This window comes from Prinia subflava, chromosome 6, assembly GCF_021018805.1.
Source record: "Prinia subflava isolate CZ2003 ecotype Zambia chromosome 6, Cam_Psub_1.2, whole genome shotgun sequence".
NCBI lineage: Eukaryota > Metazoa > Chordata > Aves > Passeriformes > Cisticolidae > Prinia > Prinia subflava.
Genome location: NC_086252.1, coordinates 20,297,036 through 20,316,986, shown reverse-complemented (window position 1 = coordinate 20,316,986; position 19,951 = coordinate 20,297,036). Strand labels below are relative to the sequence as shown.

The window sequence follows — 19,951 nt, the reverse complement described above, 5'->3', positions numbered from 1 at the left end:
AGGTCTGTTTTAAAAAAAATATGCTGGAGGCAAAGTATTTTTATATTTTGATTTTTAAACACAAAAGTTGCTATAGGACAAAAGAGACATTTTAAATAAAGGGGTTTATACATTTTTATCTGTATGGTAGATAAGTCAAAATATTAATAGAATTGGATTAAAAGTGTGCAATGCTAACTTACTTATGATAGATGCCTTCAGATTGTTTTGCATATCACAAAATATCCCCAACAGAACAACTGGTTCACCCTATAAAATGCTTTTGATCCTTTTTTGCATTAGTAGCAGTTGAACCCTTTAATGGAACTGGTTTGTGAACATGTGCTGTAAGGTAACGAGATCTCAAATTGTGCATACAAAGTACACTAAGTGACACAATCCATTGGATTTTCATGACCAGAAATAAAAGTGTGTGGACACTTGTCGAAGCATTACATCAGGCTACTCCTTCAAATTTACTTTGAGCAGACTCAGAGAACAGGAATTCTCTCTTCAGACAGTATTTGATAGCTCTTATTCCACAGAAGCAGCAAGTCAGAGGTCTGACATCATCACTCCTGGTTACTATTCAGATATCTGAATGGTGCTTGAATTGGGATTTTGCCAAATAAATGGAGTTTGAATTTTGCATTTAAAATTTAATGCTTGAAAGTGCTAATACTACTAACATCATTCTACACTCTAGCTAGCTATCAATCTCCTCAAAGCCATGCTAAGTAACATATCTAGATGCATATAGATTTTTAAATGCTTTCCTTATCAATAAATATTATCTTATGTCTATTTAAGACCTGAAATCTATTAACTTAGCTTAGCATAAATATAAATACTATACACAAACTGCAACATAAAAGTATTCAGTAGAGACTGAACACACTCTTTCATTATTGGGTTTTTTCCCCACCCTTTTTCATAAGCAAGGTCCTTACACAAAATGCAAATTTATGCTGTGCAGTAATTTTGTGTGTCCTTGAGTGTTTCCAAGATTATTTGTGTATTAAAGCAGCATCCTTCCCAAAGTGTGGACAGCTGGATCCTACAGTTTTCATTCTGTGTTAGCCAAGACAGCTAGAGGAAAATTAATACTATATATGTTCTGCAGAATGACATCGTTCTAAGAGCAAAGATACATTGTTTAAAAATATTCAAGATGGGGAATCCAACCCTTGCCATCCTGGAACCTCATCTTAAAAATTTTCTTTACTAATTTGGTGATATTTAAATATAAAAATAATTATGACATAAACTGTTCCTTTTTGGCCCCAAAGATGAACATGCTTGCTGTTAGAATAGAAACATTATATACCTGCAAAATACCAGCAACCTTTAAGAAGTGAGATATTAACCAGACTCCTCATCCAGAAATACCGACAACTAATTCCAGACTAAGGAATATTTTTCAGTTGAATTTTCTGAATGGATATAGGATTAGCTACATTTAGTTCTCTAATGCCCATTAAATATTTAGCAACAAAACATGTTTTAATCAAGTTGTATACAAGTGCTCTCAAATTCAGTGAGATTTTGCTAAGAGGTAACAAAGACCCAGTATTGCATACAAAGATATGAGAGAGTTCTCATGGGCAATGGTTCATTTAGCAACTTCACTATACAATACAGAAATAGACAGGAGCAAAGCATATATTAAATTAATCCACAGAGAAAAATAAATTAGGATACTTCTTGTATGGTCTTTCCCCATCAAAATAAGACCAGTGCAGGAAACCTAGATCAAAAGTATGAGGAAGAAACTAAGGTTAAAATTAACCTCCAGAATTGCTACCTATCCAGTGAACTTACCTACAGCAGGGACAAAGACATGGATTGTGGATTGTCTGCTAATTCTGATTATGGTAAGGAGCAGGATGCATTCACTCAGCAGCATTCACTCACTGGAACCTGAAATTCTATGGGACATTGACTGAACCCCAGCAATAAATCCAACTGAATCACCAAAAAATAGGAAAAAAAAATCCCAATCCAAATTTTCAAGTGGATTTGTTTTCAACTTATATAACGTGGATACTATGGGATATTACACTTTGGAATCACAAGCCTCTATTTTAATTGTGTGAATGAGAAACCCAGGCTTCTGTAGAGCCTCTGGAGTATGTGTTATCTAAATGCTCTTGGTGAGATGCCATTTACTACACAATGAAGCCAAGTCAGATGTTTAGACAGCGAGAGCACAGATCAGCTGCAAAAAGCAAAGCATTAGCTTTTCAGCTATATTTATAGCAAAGGCCAGAGAAAGAAAAGAATTTGAGTTACATGTCTTTATTCCCCTACCCCAGCCCCTTCTCACAAGGAATGTGGAAGTTCTGGGGATTTTACTGGACTGTAGAAGAAATGTAAGTTCAAATGAGTCAGTTAAAACTCCTTGGATCTGTATAAAGAATTACATGGGAAGAAGAGTCCAGAATTAACCATCATCATCAATTAGGTCTAAAAATGGCTCTCTACAGCAGCTGCTTTTATACACAAAGCTGTGATTCCAGAGACCTGCTTATCTAACAGACATTCAGTCTAGTCTCTCATGTGATTGAGTCACTCTCAGCAAAAGACACTGAAAGCTAATTGGTATTTACATAACTAATAATTCAATTGCTTCAGGTATATGCATTTTTCAACTTAATTTTAACAAGAAAGAAAAACAAACACAGTACATCAATTCTGACTCAAGTTTTTGCAGTGAAAATTTATTAATATTAAATCTATCATGCTACGATCAAAATTGACTGAAATTAAGGACCCGTGGTCCAGTATGCAAAATGGAGCACAGAAAGGAGTCCCCAGCTCCAGCCCAGGGTCTGATGACATACATACAGAAGATAAAAAGAGGTGGAGAAGGAGAAACAGCCATGAAATACAGTGGGAGAAAGACCAACTTGCAGGTGTGGATGGGCAACTGAAAGAAGGCTGAAAAGAAGGAGAAGCAAGCAGTGCAGAAGGTGACCTGCATGCAAGAAAAATGGGGGCAGGTGTTTGAAAAAATGGGGTTGGAGCAGTATGTCCATCAGCAGAGGACACTTCAGCCCAGGCAGAGCTAAGGGGGTGGGGATGAAGAGTGTTAAACTAGCTATTACAGTTTTCTCTGCTTTACTGTTTTTGCAATTCTTCCCAGGGTTTTCTTACTGCAGCTTGTCACCTAAACCTCAGACTGCCTCAGAACTCCTGTGACTGAACCTCCTTCCCCAAACAGTTATGGAGCTGTCCTGTCAAAACAGGGTTTAAACTTTTGCTCTAATACATGGCAATTTCAGTCACTTTATGTGTCCACACATTTATTCAATAAAATTTCTGTAACTGAGATAGAACCCAGATTCTATGTGAATATTTTGATAATTTGTTTCTTCCACTGATGCTTTTACTTACCAACTTAAAAGTCAATGTTTTCAAGGCCTTTGGATCATCTACTATCTTCTGTAAGTTAGCAGCAACTGTAAAAGACCAAAAAATATGAATTACAGAAAATTGCTTCTACTTGACATCAAGCCTTTTGCTGAATCTTCTACTTAATTCTACACATATACATGTCTTTAAATTACCACTTGAATATTTCATCACTCTCTAGCTGTTGTTTCAGAGGGCAGTGGGCTGCCATAAATACCACTTCCTTTCTTTAGTGGTCACTGCTACTTTGTGACTTTGTGAACTCATTCAAGGGGGATAATCTGCCTGGAAACCAAATCACACGAAAATAAACCCCTACTAATTTTCAGTTTAGTCTATTCCATAAACAGTTAACAATCACACAAATGCAAGTGCCAGAAAGATGAGAAAACCACACAGCCAAGGATCAGCTGATGGCTGTGTGATTTATACCACGTTTCTGCTATAGCCAGAGTCACTATCAGCATCAGCTTTCAGCAGAACACTGGGCTCACTGTCCCCTCTAACTGGTTTTATGCCTGTGCTTCCCTCCCTTTTTTGGGCTGGCACAACACAGACTCTAGGTGACAAGTTATAGCTCACTGGCAGGAAAACAAAAAAAAAAGTTAAAATATGAGAGTGACACAAAAAGAGCTGATCTTCAAACTACTCTCTTAGAAAACATGATCAAGACTTGTCAAGTAACAGCAAAAACACTTTAACTGGATGAACAGAGCTTGAGTGTCCAAAAAGAAGCTCTAAGCTGTAACAGAAAGAGCAGGAAGGAAACAATTTACTCTTTGAAAACAGAGGAGAATGCAGGAAATTAATAAACACTTTTTCTATCAAAACACCTGAGGTACATTTTAATTGTTCTGTTTTAACAATTGCTACCATTAATCTTAACCAAAAAAACCCACCCAATGTCAGCTTTCAGCTTTGTATGTTTACTAAACTGGCTCCCCAAGTTTGCACAGTCACAGATCCTGAACTAAATCAGACCAAATCATTAAGGGCCTTTGTTCAAGACTGATGTATGAGCACAAGATGTCATCAACAGGATATGAGCATGAGATAAATATTTCACACCTGGCAGAGCTGTTCAAACAAGATTATAAAAAGGAAATGAACAGGTAATTAAGCAGCAGACATTTCTTAGTACACTGACTAGGTGAGTGCCATAAAACAGAGAAGCAAGCAAGTAGGTGCTGTCCACAAATCACTCTCTCCACAAAATTCCCAAGGTGGAAGACACACACCAAACATTTGCACGTTCCATGTCCTACTGCTACAAAATTAGGTTTCTGCTTCCTCCATCTTGTAACATTGTGATGACAACACTGTCACTCCCACTGTGCCTGATCATGCATGATCTACTGTAATAACAGAAATTCACCTCACAGGGGAAGTACAATATCCTAGCAGAGGAATTTAGAGAAGTAAACAATTAGGCCAGTCTACCACTGTTAAATGCAAATCAATTTTCGGTGGGTCTCATCTTCTTTATATAATTAAAATGGCATCAAGGATTGTTTATACACTTGTAATAATTTAACTGGAGATGAAAGTGTGTTTGAAACTAAAAACAGGACCTAAAAGCAAGCATAAGGTACATTTTGTAGAGAACACTTTTTGTAAGGAAAAGAATTAACCTTCACAGTTAAATGAACTCAACTACAGGCACTACATTAGGAAGTCTTTCCATTTTTAAAGCTTCATTATTCATAAACTTTTTTATTCTAGCAATTACAATCAGTTTTTATTTTAGTCACACAATTCACTTCCACAATCTTTAAGTCAATTTTATTGCAATACCTCCCACCTGATAAAATACATGCAAATACATATATTGCTTTTCATTATAATTGAAATTTAGAATCTTAGGAACACTCAGCCTCATATCTCCTGAAGCCAGGATAGTATACCTTCAATTTTTTATGTTTTAAAAATTTGTAAAATACAAACATATACTCGAGCACCTCTGGTTTATCCAAATCTGTGTAAAATGTATCTTAAAAAAAATAAAAAGGAAAAAATTCTTCAGTGCTAGCTGACTTCACTGACATGAAGACAGCACTACAAAAGCAGATAATCATTGGGTCCTAAATCCAAAGGTTTCTAACTTCACCTAAATAAAATGTTACAAAAATACAAGCTTCAGGTGCATGCATGTCTTTAGGAGGGGCAGCCTTTCACTGGATGTTGACCAGCTGTGGAACAACTAAGGCAAGTCCTCGTGCTGCTGGGCTGCTCCCCTGGCAGCAAAACCTTGCAGCTGCCCTTGGGCACTTCTGGCAAAGGCATTACTACTGCATTTGCAAACAGCAGCCCACGGTGAGCAAGTGCTTTAATGAACTAGCACACAGTGGGCAAAGGGGCATCTAGGATGTCCCAGGTAGTATTGAAGTCTTTAAAAACTCTAACCCTTCCTGCTGCTGATTGATTCTTTAGCAGGGAAGAGATTAAAAATTTCCAAGTAAAAATAGCAAAATTAGATTTTCAATATATGTAAATAGTTGATGTTAATTATGTTGTTGTTGTTGTTACTTAAACACTGTATCAGAAAGGAGTGGTATTTTGGATGGTTATCAGTCCTCAAGAAAGCCAAGAACAGTGCTCAGTAAAAGGCTACAGGGACACTTTTATTTATTCACTTGTCTTTACTTTTAATATGAATTCAAATCAGAAACTTTTACATATTAAATATGCTTTATTTTTGTTTTTCTGATGGACCATAACTAGAGCGGGACATGTGTAATCAAATAGAAGATTAAGAGGTTTTAAGGGAGAAATGTCACATATTTTTAGGCTATGCTTAGAAATAAGAACTCTATAAAGAGTCCATAATATTAGAATACACATTTACATTAAGAATAGTCACACCTGCAGTTTCCTGCAGAGAGATCTTTTCAATTTTAATCACACATACTCAGCATTTTCAAGTACAACTAGCATTTCACCTCTGACTTTGGTACTATATTTTACATTTTCTGGCCTTTACAGAAAGGCAATAGAAATCATTTAGCCAAAATAATGTCATTAATCACAGTCAATCAAGCCACTGTGAATACAAATCCTCCCAAAAGCCTACTCTTTCTGCAATATCTGAAAGCATATGTAATTATCATCAACTAATAGCCAAGTATTTGCACATACTTACCTACCAAAACCATACCATCCTGCTGGTTTCTTTTTCAGTTTTCTATCTCTTTGCTTTTGTTTTGCTAGGTCTTGCCCTTATTTAGACCACAAGGGCAAAAATTAGAGGCAACTGTCTGAATTTGGATATCTAAAGTCAGTATTTCAGGAAACTCTGAAATATGGTTCATTAGCTTTAGGGACAAGACAATCATTACTTTTTTCACCTTAATGCAAGCCAAACCTTCTAGGACCTCAGTATGTCCATAGCTTTGGATGTGTCCCTCTGCACATAAAATGTTTAAGATCTGGGTTCAAGTGGTAACTGAAATCCTTTGGAGCCTGATGAAGTCATCTACGAAAAACATTATCCCATAAACTTCAAGTGTCCATGGCATCCCTGGTTTAGGTAACTTCCACTGGCAACAGAGCCTGCAGCACAGGCAGTAAAAGCCATCCAAGCAGGTGGAAGTCCTTCCTGAATGCCTGCTGACCCTTCCAGTTATTTCTCCAGAAGGTTTGGGGATCTCATACAGAGAAGACATCCTCAGAATTATAAATACAACTTCATACTTTACAGTTGAATAATCATCCTAGTTTAAATGCAATTAAACAAAGCTATCATTTGCTGTAAATATAGCTGACTTACCACTCCTATAAATATATTTCAAAAAATTTAGGACTATTACTAAACCTACACAGTTTGGACTACTAGGTATGCGAATTTCCCATATGCATCATGCCAGGCATACACTCATGACAGTAAAGAATGCTTTCACTTACAGGCAGTTGCAGTTACTGTTCAGCCCTATTCAGAATTACTGGTCACTTCAGGCAAGTAAAAATACCCCATTATTTATAAGTGGAACTATTAGGCTTTATTGATGAAAATCTCCCTGAGCTACAGGAAAAATATTTACTAGACTGAGTCTCACTAACCCTCCTATTACAGTTCACATGCAAAGTTCTAATTTGGCTCAAATACAACAAATGAGACTAAAGTTTCTAAATGAACCCAATCACATCTGCAAACAATAGTGAGGAAAATAACCATCCCATTCTCACCACCTTTACCCACCCCACAGTCCCAACAATTCTTGTATTACAAGTTGGTGAACAAAGTCCATTTAATACAGTAACACCCTCCCTAAAGTAAAAAAGAGTTTCACACTAGGGCTTTCTAGAGAGGCAGGAATTGTTTTCTCCACTGATACTTAAATCACTGGAAAAGTGAAGAGCATTGTAAAATATATGTCACTTTGCACCTTATCTCTAAGTTAAGTATACTGCAGTTCCTATTGACAAAGCCATTTTTCTTTCTTTTTTTCTTTTTCTTCTGAAGTCATGCCCTGGATGTTGTACTTGTGAAATTCATAGATTAGCTTGCCTGCAAGCAGCACTAATTGATAATTAAAATCCTGTGGGGAATTCACTGTTTCTACTAGACCTGGATATTCTATACTCTATTTTGCAGAGTGTTTTCTCAATATGTTATGGCCATGCACCTATAAAAGTCAGAAGAAGAAACACGAACAAGAAAAAATTAAATGGTGATAGAAAAACCTTTGCCAGCAGAACCTCAGGTAAATTGAGTATACTTCAAATCATGCCTTGGAGCAAAAGCTCTCTTCAAACATTAGCAGCAGTTAGGACAAGAGGCTTTTTGTTGTTTACAACAATAAATGAGGTGCTGTTCGCTTTCTTCAGAAGGCTTCTGAAGGACATGTAATCAACCTACACACCACAAATCATTCCAGGTTCTTTTGCAGGTTTTGCTCAGTGACAAATGGTCGTGCCACTCTGACAAAATAAGTGTCTGCACTTGCAGAACATGCAATAGGAGAAAAGGTCAAACCCAGCATATAAATATACACAACACAGGCTGCTAATTGCAGATAGAATAAATAAATAAACCCCACATAACTAGAAGCTTTGGCATGTAAATAATACAAATGACTTACTCTTTGCTATATTTCAATTTCGGCCAGTCACATAAATGACAGGTTTTAAATGAGTGATCGATATGAGGTAACAGAACAGAAAAAAAGGCCACCTTCAAGATCTTACAAATATAAGAGAATAGCCATACTTTGGGCAGTCTCAAATAGCTGTTTTGCTTCTGTGATGTTCGCTGGTTACTTAAAATTCTTAACACGGCACGAAACTTAACCCTAATGGCTTCTGAAGAGGGAAAACTTCTGGAAAAGTTAAAATTAATGAGACAGCAAATAAAGCTATATGAAGTACAGTTAAACTATTTCCAGTACAATGCCCACCCAGCCAACTAAGCCAGAGCCATCTGGCATAAACACAGACACAAGCAGAATCTAAAGCTTGAGATGATATTTCTGGGGTGCTCTCAAAAGAATAATGATTCATCTGCTTTTCCATTTTGCAAAGAATGGATGGGCAACCTCAGAAATAGCTCATGAACTCACGCTTAGGTTCAATAGTTTGCAAAGCTATTGCATATTGTAATCCTGAAATTCAGATCTGAGGAAAGAGAAGTATTATTCAGGCACAAAATTACTGTCACCAAAAAAAGAGGAAAAAATTATAACCTTGGATAAAATGAAAAATATTTTTAATAAGTTAAAAGTGAAATATTTTTTATGTAGTCTAAAACTCAGTCTATAAAAAATAGCTACCTTCAACTGCTCCCTACTTCATCAACAGTAAGGCTGTTAGAGCAGACAAGCACAAACCTCCACAGATTTATTGGCTTTCCTGCTGATTGTTTCAAATATTACCTCTTCCCTAACAGTAGGCAGTTATTTTACCATTTTCATCTGATACATGGAGCTCACCATAATTAACTGCCTTGGGAGTCTGCTGGTTTGAGGATTAATGCTGTGTTCTCCTGTGCGGGTCTTAGGACGCAGGGTGCCTGAGTAGCAGGGAATACTTTTCAGTGGAATTATCACTCCTAAAAATTCAGCTACTGGTAGGGTTTTCCTCCAAAGGGCTGAATTTAATATGCACGCTCTTGATGCCATTTTACATATTGCAAGAGTTTCATTGCAATCTATGCATTCATTTATATTTCATACTACACAGTGGTTTTCATGCATTCACAAGTTCAGAACAAAGTCAAAACTAAGTTTTAAAACCTAGTTAGTAGCGGATTATAGTATATTATACAAACAATGAAAACAATCAGTGTTTAGAGCTTTTGGTAACAATTCCTCCAGATCTCTGTCTCTCTTGTTATTATCTAACAGCTCACCAACTGTGTGCCTTGAAAGATTAAAGGGCTCTTCAAAGAGAGATCAAAAAGGTCGCTTAAGTGTAATGTGATTCCATTAGTTCAACCATTCAGCATGCTTGTGAAAAAATCCCTTCAGTTTATGTTGCTCAGTAGCAAGGGAAATATTAATGTATTTGAAGATCTGTGGCAGCTAACCAGCAAGTGTTTATTGCTAGAGGACTGCACGGACCTAGACATGATTCTTGTAAGTAAGAAATAAAAGAAAACAGAAAGATCAACAGCAAACCTGGCTTCTCTTCTGAGGAAGCTACTGGATACTGATACGGCAGAAGCATTAAAAACATCTAGAAATGTATTATTTATGAAGAGGCTGTCCTTGGGAATTTATCAAAGGGAGATTAGGGCTCACAAATTTGTCTGAAGTGTGTTGCTCAAGCAGTAGATATAGATAAAAGACAGTGAAAATTATCTCCATTTCAACGTTTGATACTATGATAATTTCCAACAGCCCGATCTGCAGCCTCCCCATCAGAAAGCACAGATTAAAGAGGGTAGGGACAGGACAACAGAAGGCCAAAGCAGATCTTCTTTGAAAGGAACACCAAGGCTGAAAATGGTCTCCTACAGCATCCCAGTGAACAGGGATCCTAGTGAATAATTTCCACCTGCACTTTCCACAATTTAAAGCAATTATTAACATCACGTGAGCTCTGTGAAAAATGAATTCTGAGCCCAAATACTGTATTAATTCCTTATTCTATACAGACGTCCCTGGTTTAGGCTGGTTCATGTCATTTTAGACATTAGGGACATTAACCACCATTTGGGACCAGGCTATCTTAGGTTATTCAGAGGAATGGCCTCAAATGTCTTCACATTAAAATCAATTAACATGGAGTATTGATATCCAGGCCTTACAGGCAAAAACTGGAAAACTGAGGATTGGTAAAGTAACATACAAGTTGTAATTTCTCTTTAGGAACTGATGGAAAAATTCACACCCAATATAAGCAGTGTATTTTATGAAACAGGAGTACTATATCCAAATAGAAAGTGACATAAGTTAGTGCTAGAAATCTACCTATATCAATTCCAATAACACATTATTAAGCTCCTGAATTCTCAGTTACTTGGTATGGATATCTGATCCCAAGGAAACATGGTGCATTCTAAAGTCTGTGAGAAGAGGAAAAAGACCAAAACTGTGACAACTGATTTTATTGCTGAATTATAATATTAATACAACTGGAAATTTGTACCTTTTCCCAGAAATTTATGAAAAAAAAAAGGTTGTTGATATTTCAAATTGATTTTCTTCCCCCAGAGGATGTGAAAAATGCTTGGGGAAACCACTGCATGTTTAAAGCTAACTAAAAGGATAAGTAAACAAAGTAAAAGAATATTCTACTTTCCTTTATAAAACGATAAATAGAATATATTTGGATAATTAAATACTTATCTATTTCATACCTTGATTCTTCATACGCCTAATGGAGTAGATTATTTAGGAAGGTGAGGGATGAGTATATACATATTTCATCACTTCCCCTTCATTTTGATTATCCTGAGCATTCTAAACCTCAGTCTATTCTCAAATGAACATTTAAAATTAATTTAGACCTGCTGCCCAACACTGCTAGTAGGGCTATTTAACAAGCTTGAGATATTGCAGTAAACTGTTCTCTTAAATTCTCTATACAAAAGAATGAGAGTACTAGGTTGAAAAAATCATTTCCTTGTGACTGAATGTAGAAATCCAGTGCTAGTTTCCAGACACAAGTTTTGACAACAGCTTGACAATCATCAAGATACTGAAGACAGCTCTAACAAGTATCTTCCTCACGCTGGATTAGATCTGAAATACAGGGCTGTGCAGAAATAAGGCAGGGCATATTCTGCTATGCATGCTACTACTTTGCAATCTCCTTTCCCTATCAGATCCTCACAAGTCCTCCTGTCCCAAGTTCAGCTATGAATTATAGATTATGTTCTGACAAAACTATTAAGAAGATGAAATAGCAGCCAGGCTACTTCAATACCTTGTATCTGAAACTTGAAACAAGAAGAATATATTTAGAAAAGACTCCCTGGAGTTAGGTTCTGAAATAGAATACATCTAGTTTGAAGAACCTCAATAAATCCTTATTTTGACATGCTAACCCCTGGCAGAGAAGTGAATGCCAACGAAATAAAGAAAAGCAAGTAAATTATTATTGAAAACAGAAGCATTACATACATTGCTGCTTTTGCAATTTCTGATTCAAATTCACAAATTTGTTTTGTTTTGTTTTCTTCTTAACTAGAAAGGAAAGTCCTTGAAACTTTGATTCGGATCTATGAGAGGCAGAGAGTTTATCACTTGCTGTATCAGGCAAAACTCAAACCAATCCCACTAGTAACTACACAGATTTATTCCTCATTTGCACACTTGAATAGGAACCAGTGGACTCCAAGCTGAAAAAAGGAACTTTCTTTGAAGGCGGTTGCCAATTCTACTTTTTATTTTTCTTTAAAACAACTAAAAATTATTACTTACATTATCAGAGCTGTAAGACAAGCACATTCACTATGACACATGAACACACATATGTACCTGTGAAGGATAATTTGCACACTTGGAGAATTTCTTATATCACATAATTATAGTTCTGCCATACACCACAGCAACAGTGATTATTCACCTCATGCAATTTATTTTTCACCTTGAACCTTTACGTTTTCACCACCACACCGAAAATTCACCACAGTGGGAACTTCCGTGAAACCTGCCAGCTTCACACAATGCACTTCCTCCAGTGTACTTTTATATCCAACACAGAAAGTCTAAAATAACTTAGGTGCAATTAGACACAAAATTTCATTAGCTGCAGGTGCACTTCAAGTTTCCAGGACTCCCAGCAGTCTCATCATTATGAGTCACCCTTCAATGCATTAGCTCTAAATGAGCCAGATGTGTTGAAATATTTAAGTCCTTATTTAAGCCCCCAGGGATTTTAGAGATATTCTTCCACTTGCAATGCATTAGCGTATCTTGCTAAACAGATACTGAGTTACATACGCATGTTGAAGGCACATACATTCTACAAAATGCCTTAAAATACAGTCAGGTTTTCATTAAATCTATATGTTTTCTTTCTGGATAATACATTAAAAGTAAACACAAAGTAATTAGTCTACCTAATTTCATTGAAATTGATTGGTAAGAATCTTTAGGCATTTTCTCATTAGAAAGTTTATGGGTACACTGAGCTTTGCAATAAATAAAACTGTGATACATTTAACTAAAAATTCAGTTATTTCATTCAGTTTGAACCACAAAAAAAACCCAAAACCAACCAACAAACAAACACTTCTAAAAATTTCCTAAGTATTACAAAAATCAGTGCACCTCAAAACATTACTGATATTAAATGACCAACCTAAGGTGCCTTCAAATGGTAGTGCTATTCCAGTTACCCCCCCATACTGCTCTTTGAGCACAAAAATACACGCAGTGTGTTTTTCACTCGTGCAGCTCTATCCCATTTCCTAACTGCAGTAAGGTGAGTTGGAATTAGCTGAACAAAAGTCATCACTTCCTTCAGTTTCAAAGATGATTAAACTAACAAGACAAAGTAAAACTAGCTATAAGCAAACGCAGAGCAAAACCTAGGAAAGCAACAGGATATTTACTGTGTAAGCCCATGGCTATTCTAGGAATGTGGATTATCAGTGCCACCATAAGCTAAGTGTACTAACAAACTGGGCTGGTGTTCTTTCATCATTCCATTTTAGTATGAAAATACCTTCAGCACCAGCAGACATCCTGGTGTAAGACAGTCAGCCGTTTCAATTTCAAGTGCTTCAATACTGTGATTATTGGTAACTATATATTATTGCTATACTATGTTACATACATTATCTACAGATTAACAATCCTTGAAATAATGTTACTCTGGATTTGGCCAGACACGTGTTCTCTACACTCCTGGCCAATCTATCAATAGACTTGCTGGGCTTTCTTTGTAAATCTAGATGCCAATTTAAGTTCTGTTTACTTACCAGAGTAATTATATCAAACTATCATGGCATCTATTGTATTCACACTTCTAAGAAAATTCAATATGTTGATGAAAAAGCTTGCTACTTTCAAAATATGACCTCATTACAAAATACAATCTGCTGGGTTTTCAGCTGGTCCTTCTAAACACATTAGGCCTTTCAGCAGTAAGCTTTTTTTTTTTTTTGCTTTTTTTTTTTTTTTTTTTTTTTTTTTTTTTTTTTACTGACTAAAAGCTTTTCTTCTGGTTACTAAGTGGGTATCTCCGACATAAAGCCTTTGAGCAGTAGTTTATGTCACATGTATTTAAAAGTGAAGGTGTATCTTCCATGATGCTCAACATATTCAGAGATACTTTTTTGATTAAAACATCTTAAAAAAAGGTACATTAATATAGCAGAGGGCAACTGCACATTTCTTGATGGCATGGGCATCAAGGCTTTTATTTAAGCAGTATTCAGGAAGGGAAGGGGGTGGTGGTTATGAATATACTGCCGTTTAATAATTGTAATATGCCTGCAGGTTCTGAAATTTAGCAAGGAGTCCAGAAAATTAACTGTAGTCTAAGGCTTCATTGTAATTATATGCACATTGGATATACCTGTGGAGCAGGACTGCAACTATGTGATTTTTCAACAGAACTGACTGTTGATAGGATTTGAGTTTTCCTTATGGTATCAAAAATATAATGAAGCACTACCTGATGAACATTTACCAGCTAATATACATGTATTGTATACAGAGACACATCATCTCAAAAGGAATTTTGAAAATATCCAGATCTGATTTAACACAGATATTTCAGCACTGAATAAAAATACTTCATCAGCAAGATACCACTGGCTCCAAGGCTCATTCCCCTCTGCAAACACAAACTCCAGTCTGCTTTTAGGCAAATTCTCTGTGCTGATTCCTGTGATCTAGGGACCTTCTGTGAAACAATGCTAAAGGAAAAGCAAGCAGCCAATCAGAGCCAAAATCAAACATGCAAGCTGGGATTTTTCCTTTTGTGCAATACTGAACTTAATGTACATCAGAAAGGAAATCTTCCTGGGAAGCCTGTGTTAAATGAAGCAAATCCAGACTCAAAGGTGAAGCGTGCTGATGTTTAGAAGCCAATTCTATAGAACTTAACGTGTCAGCTGTTAAATTCTCTGCACTAACAACTTCAGCTCACAATGCCCTGGCCATACTTTCCACAACAGCTTTTGCTGACTCCTATTTAAATGTCCTTTCAGAAGATCCACCATTATGCCAACAAACTGTTGAGTTCAACATAAAAACAGGTATTTTCACCTTCCTCTTTTGTCCGAGTCTCTACATGTTTCAACATCCATGAAGAGAATCTACAGGAACGATTTTCATGAGACTATCTCAGAACTTGTTTTCATTCAGGTTACAGAGGCTGAATTTCTGCCTACTTCAGCTAAAAAATGAAAGGTAATTTATCACTTGCCTTCAATCTGGAAACTAATAGAATCAGTTCTGGTGGAGAAGGTTAACCAAGCTCTTCTATACTATTTCCTTCTTCCTACACAGGAAGATTATAAACCTTTTAATTTTGAGTGAACAAGGTGCTAACATAATTTTACACAGAAAATGAGTTTTGTAAGCAGATTTACATTTTAAGCACCATCTGCTCTCTTATATGACTTCTGGCTTCAAACTGAAACACTTCTTAAGATTGCATGTTACAGTGAAATATTCTAACGAAATGCAAATTTAATTTTTTACTTAATTAAAAGCAAAATCACATTTTGCAGAATTCTTCTTTCAGCAAAATATTAAATCTGAAGTAATTTTCTAGGAAGGTAACAATGTCCAAACATATTTGAAAACTTCACAGGTCAAGCAGACACAAGATTAGAACACAAATTCATTCAAGAATTTGTGCCTGTGGAGCTTGAGGTGAGTTACATAATAAAAACCCCACCATATAAACTAAATAAAGATTAACATAAACTAAATATAAATTACTGAAATTAAATGTAAGTTGATTGTATAATTTCGTCATATCATTTTGTTATATATGAGAAATTATATTTCCTTAGATTTTTTTAGTTCCACAATAAAAGATAAAACATGAAAGTAAAGAAGGGCCATCATAATCCTAAAAATCAAAGTCTGATGCAATTCAAAACAAGGACTAAGCAAGGAAGTAAACTTTTACCACTGACTAGACAGTGTCTCTAACCTGCTAGGCAAAATCTTCTTTCTGTACATGTGCTAATTCAAGGACCAAAGTGCTATCACTACGGGATGGGAATTTGTCACATGAGACACTTCTATTTTCATTTGCCTTCCCCCCATCATGGCCCTTGCAAGATGATAACAAATCCCATTCATGCTGCCATTTCCACAGAAGTACTGACACTTTGCATTGAAAGGGAAGGGCAAATGCAGCAAAGGGAAAATGAAGAAAGGAAAAGATTTCTCCCTGGTCCCAGCAGGACTTGCACTGCAGCATCACCAGCTGTGACTCAGAGTGCCACCCGACTGCCCAGGCACCTGGGACAGCCAACAAATAACAATTCCTTTGTTAGCTAAAAAATGTTTTTCGAAATGAAAATCCTACCAAAAATATTATCAGCAGTAAGGTAATGACATTTTTCATACTGGATGTTTAAATGACAAAAAACCAAGGCCAAGCAAGACCCGAACCCTTAAAAAAACCATGCAGTAGAAGTGACTTTAGGACTGCCTACAACCTGTACCATCTGCAAGCCTCCGTAAAATACTTTTTTCTTTAGAAATAAAAGTATAAGATCAGATAGGAATTTTAGTTCTTAGATCAGCCAGAATTAATCTGTATTCTGATCATTCAAAAGCAGAAAGTACTGGCTTCTTTCAGAAGTAGCTTAACTACAAATGCAGTGAGGATGTGTGTTAGATAATCTTCCAGGCAAGTCATGAACTGGAGTTGTAAAACACTCCCCATACCACTGAGGAGTTTGGTAAGGGAATTTTAGCCTACTGATAAGAATTTTTTTGACCACAACACAAAAACTGACTTGGTTGTATTCCTCAATTCAGTTCTCCCTCACCTAGCATACACTCTTCCCCTCTGAATTTGGTGACTGTACATCTACAGGTCTTGAGCATTCAGAAGAAAGGAAGATGCAGAGAAATAAGCACTTCCAAATTAATCACCTTTAAAAGGCACAAGTAAAAGAAAAAAATTAAAACATTACTAAGCATGGAATAGAAAAATAAAGAAGCATATTTCAGCCACCACAAAACATTTCTGATTACCATTTTTTTTTAACCACAGAAATAACACCACTAGATGCAATTTCCATAGGTCCTGAACACTGTCTTGCTCCTCCTCCTATGAACCCAAACAGAAGACTTACTGACTCCAGAGCTGCCAAAGCACTCTCTGCAATATCCTACTGACAAATCATTTTATTGTTAAACAAAAAAATGAAGTTATCACAAAAATGCTCAATCATAGAATTGTCAATAATCTTTCAGGAGAGCTATATTATATCATCCCTCTCAAACCACTGGAGAGATCTGACTTCCAAAATCAATCCTTGGACTGGTATCAAAATTGCCTTGTTGATTGAACTATGCATACATGAAAGCAAAATTAGGACAAAAAAGATTTTCTGAAAACCAGCATCAGAGAAAACATTTTTTCATATTCATTTAACACAAACTTGTCACAAGAGCATAATTGCAAACAAAAATGTAATTTACCTATAACTACATCATGGCCATCAACCAGGCCTGCAGAGAACAGCTCCTGAGAAACGCCATCTGCTGTGTCTGTCCAAAAGGTGAAAGGAATAAGTGTAAGAGCTCACAAAAACAACAAAAAGTATCAGTCATCCAATGCAATTTAACAAAAAAATGTATTTTAGTTCCAAAACACCCATGGAGGCAAGATTGAATTCAAAATTATCTTCAATTAGAAGGAAAAAAGATAATTATCTTATCAGCCTCTGCACAGCAAATTGCATAAGGTAATGATTTGATTCATTGCAAACCCCCTACAGAGATCTCCTGGCCACCAGCACTTCTCCTCTGTTATCTAACTACATCCTCATACACATTTTACAAGTGCAGTATCTTTACAACCAAGGAAATAAACAATGCTTTAGTGTGGTTTTCTCTGTTTTCTTTATGTCCTCCATTGTTCTGCATATCTAGACAGAGCCATGGTGAATAGGCTTTCTTGTTTGTTACAAGTGGGGTAAAGGACCTACATGAACAGTCATTATTTTGAGATCTAGGTTTTAAATAGCTCTTAAGTATTGCGACTCAGGAAATTCAAGGCTTTGGATGGATTTTTCTACTAACTGCTGTACCTGAGTGGGTTAATTTTTAAGTCCCTGTGACTTGGCCTTGCCCTGGATAAAGACCTCAGAAGGCTTACATGTAAGGCAGGAACAGCAGGAACAAGCCTAAGTCTCAACTATGTGGCCCCAACATCAAACCCTAATGGAGCTCATGCTTTGAGGCAGTTGCACAAAGTTTTATCATTTCCTCAAGAAACACACACAGGGGAAAGCCAGGTAGCTGAGGCAGCTGCAGTTTCTGGAGGTGAGAAGCACAGCTGCCTTCTGGCTGCCTCAGTGACTGACTATAGCAACAGTCCTGGTCTATCCTCTTATTTTTCACCCAGCAGGAATTCTCAAATGGCTTAAGTAGCTGCTTCCCAAGTAATTCTTTTGGCAAACCGAGATGTTCTGTGCCCAGTTAAGTAACAGGCCTCTTTCGTTTTTACTCATTGCCAAAATCAACAAGCAAAGCAGGTAAACAACACAAAACATATCCATGCACAGAACTACAGCACATGAAAGATTCTATGATTTACTGGGAAAGAGACACCTCTTCCAATATGGATTTATTTTTAGGTGAAAGCTCTTTGAAGGCTACTCTAAATCAAGTGAATACTGACTTCTAAGGAATATAAAATAAGTTAATAGTTCAAAGGGTTGCAGTTTAACAAGGATGATATCTTCTTATTCAAAATATTGGCCTTCAGTGCATTTCATCCCAGTAATATTTGGTTTTCTTCAAAAAAAGGCAGCTGTAGCTTCTTACAGGTCTAGCACTGGAAAGCCTACAGTTCTACAAGTATGAAGCAGAGTTTAACGTTTCAATACCAGAATTTCTTACTGGTGATGATACCAAAGCTAGAGATACAGCTCAACTTTCAGCTGAAGACAGCATTTGAAAAACAGTGTGCACTTTATAGTCATTAATAGACCTTCTTTTATTATAAAAGGGAAAGAAACTTAAATATTACCGCCATCACCACATACAGTTTTATGGCTACTATATTCTATTTCTTACAATGTTTTCCAAATGTGAAAATGGAAGATCTTACATACCATATAAATCATTTCAGTAAGACATGAAATTGATAGAAGTATACTGTGAATACAGTCTTCTAATATATATATTATGCAACCTTGCCACTAGAATTTACATATATTTGCAATTCTTACTCCACTGAGGTTCAATACAAAGCTCTGCACAGTAGGAAACATTCCAGAGAGGCAGTCTGCATTAACCATAAGCAGTAAGCCATTTCTAAAAAGCCTTTTTAAGCAGTAAGAGAATAATTCAGTTGCAGGAGCCTTACCTCTGCCTGGAGTAAACTCGAACCGTATGTCATTAAGTTCTTTCCTGGAGTTCCTGAAAAACAGTCAGTGCATACATTAAACTGTAATGAAGAACAGAACAACTCTTCAGTTCCTACACCCAAAGAACACCTCTGACACTGACAACCATATTTTTGTAGTGTATTTCTTTGAAAATACTGCTTTCCCAAAGCAGCCAGACTGGAAAGACTCCACTACATTTTCACGGCAGTATTTTGGGAAAACTAGCAGAAAAGTATCCTTAAGTTGAAAATGCATTCAGTAACATAAAGGATAAAATAAAGTCCTCTGATAAATATTTTCCTTTGTATCTTCAAAAAGACACTCTGCCATATTGATTCTAATAGTTCAACACAGTCTGAGTTGGATACCTTATCCTCCAGGAACAACAGAAGATTCACTTGGACTTAAAGCTCCCCATTTGAGGTCAGCTTACACAAAGATGCTTAAGAGACAAAGTATCCAGCAAATATTACTTGCTGAAAGTAGTGGTGATGCAGTGTTTATAAAAGGGTTTCAGACTGAGTAAATTCTTTCACTGACCATCCTTGTCTCAGCAGTGAGGTTCCACCTATACAT

At 36.4% G+C, this 19,951-nt stretch overlaps 1 protein-coding gene across 2 annotated transcripts in view; it reads right to left on the bottom strand.

The window, feature by feature from the left end:
- STK39 (serine/threonine kinase 39) overlaps positions 1-19,951 on the bottom strand; it is an 82,229-nt gene that overhangs the window by 2,121 nt on the left and 60,157 nt on the right. For both annotated transcript variants that reach the window (XM_063400568.1, XM_063400567.1), the window contains exons 14-16: positions 19,354-19,406; positions 17,460-17,528; positions 3,376-3,440 (exon numbers count right to left, since the gene is read on the bottom strand). In XM_063400568.1, the coding sequence (XP_063256638.1) occupies positions 3,376-3,440; positions 17,460-17,528; positions 19,354-19,406 (187 nt within the window). The remainder of the gene's footprint in view (positions 1-3,375; positions 3,441-17,459; positions 17,529-19,353; positions 19,407-19,951) is intronic.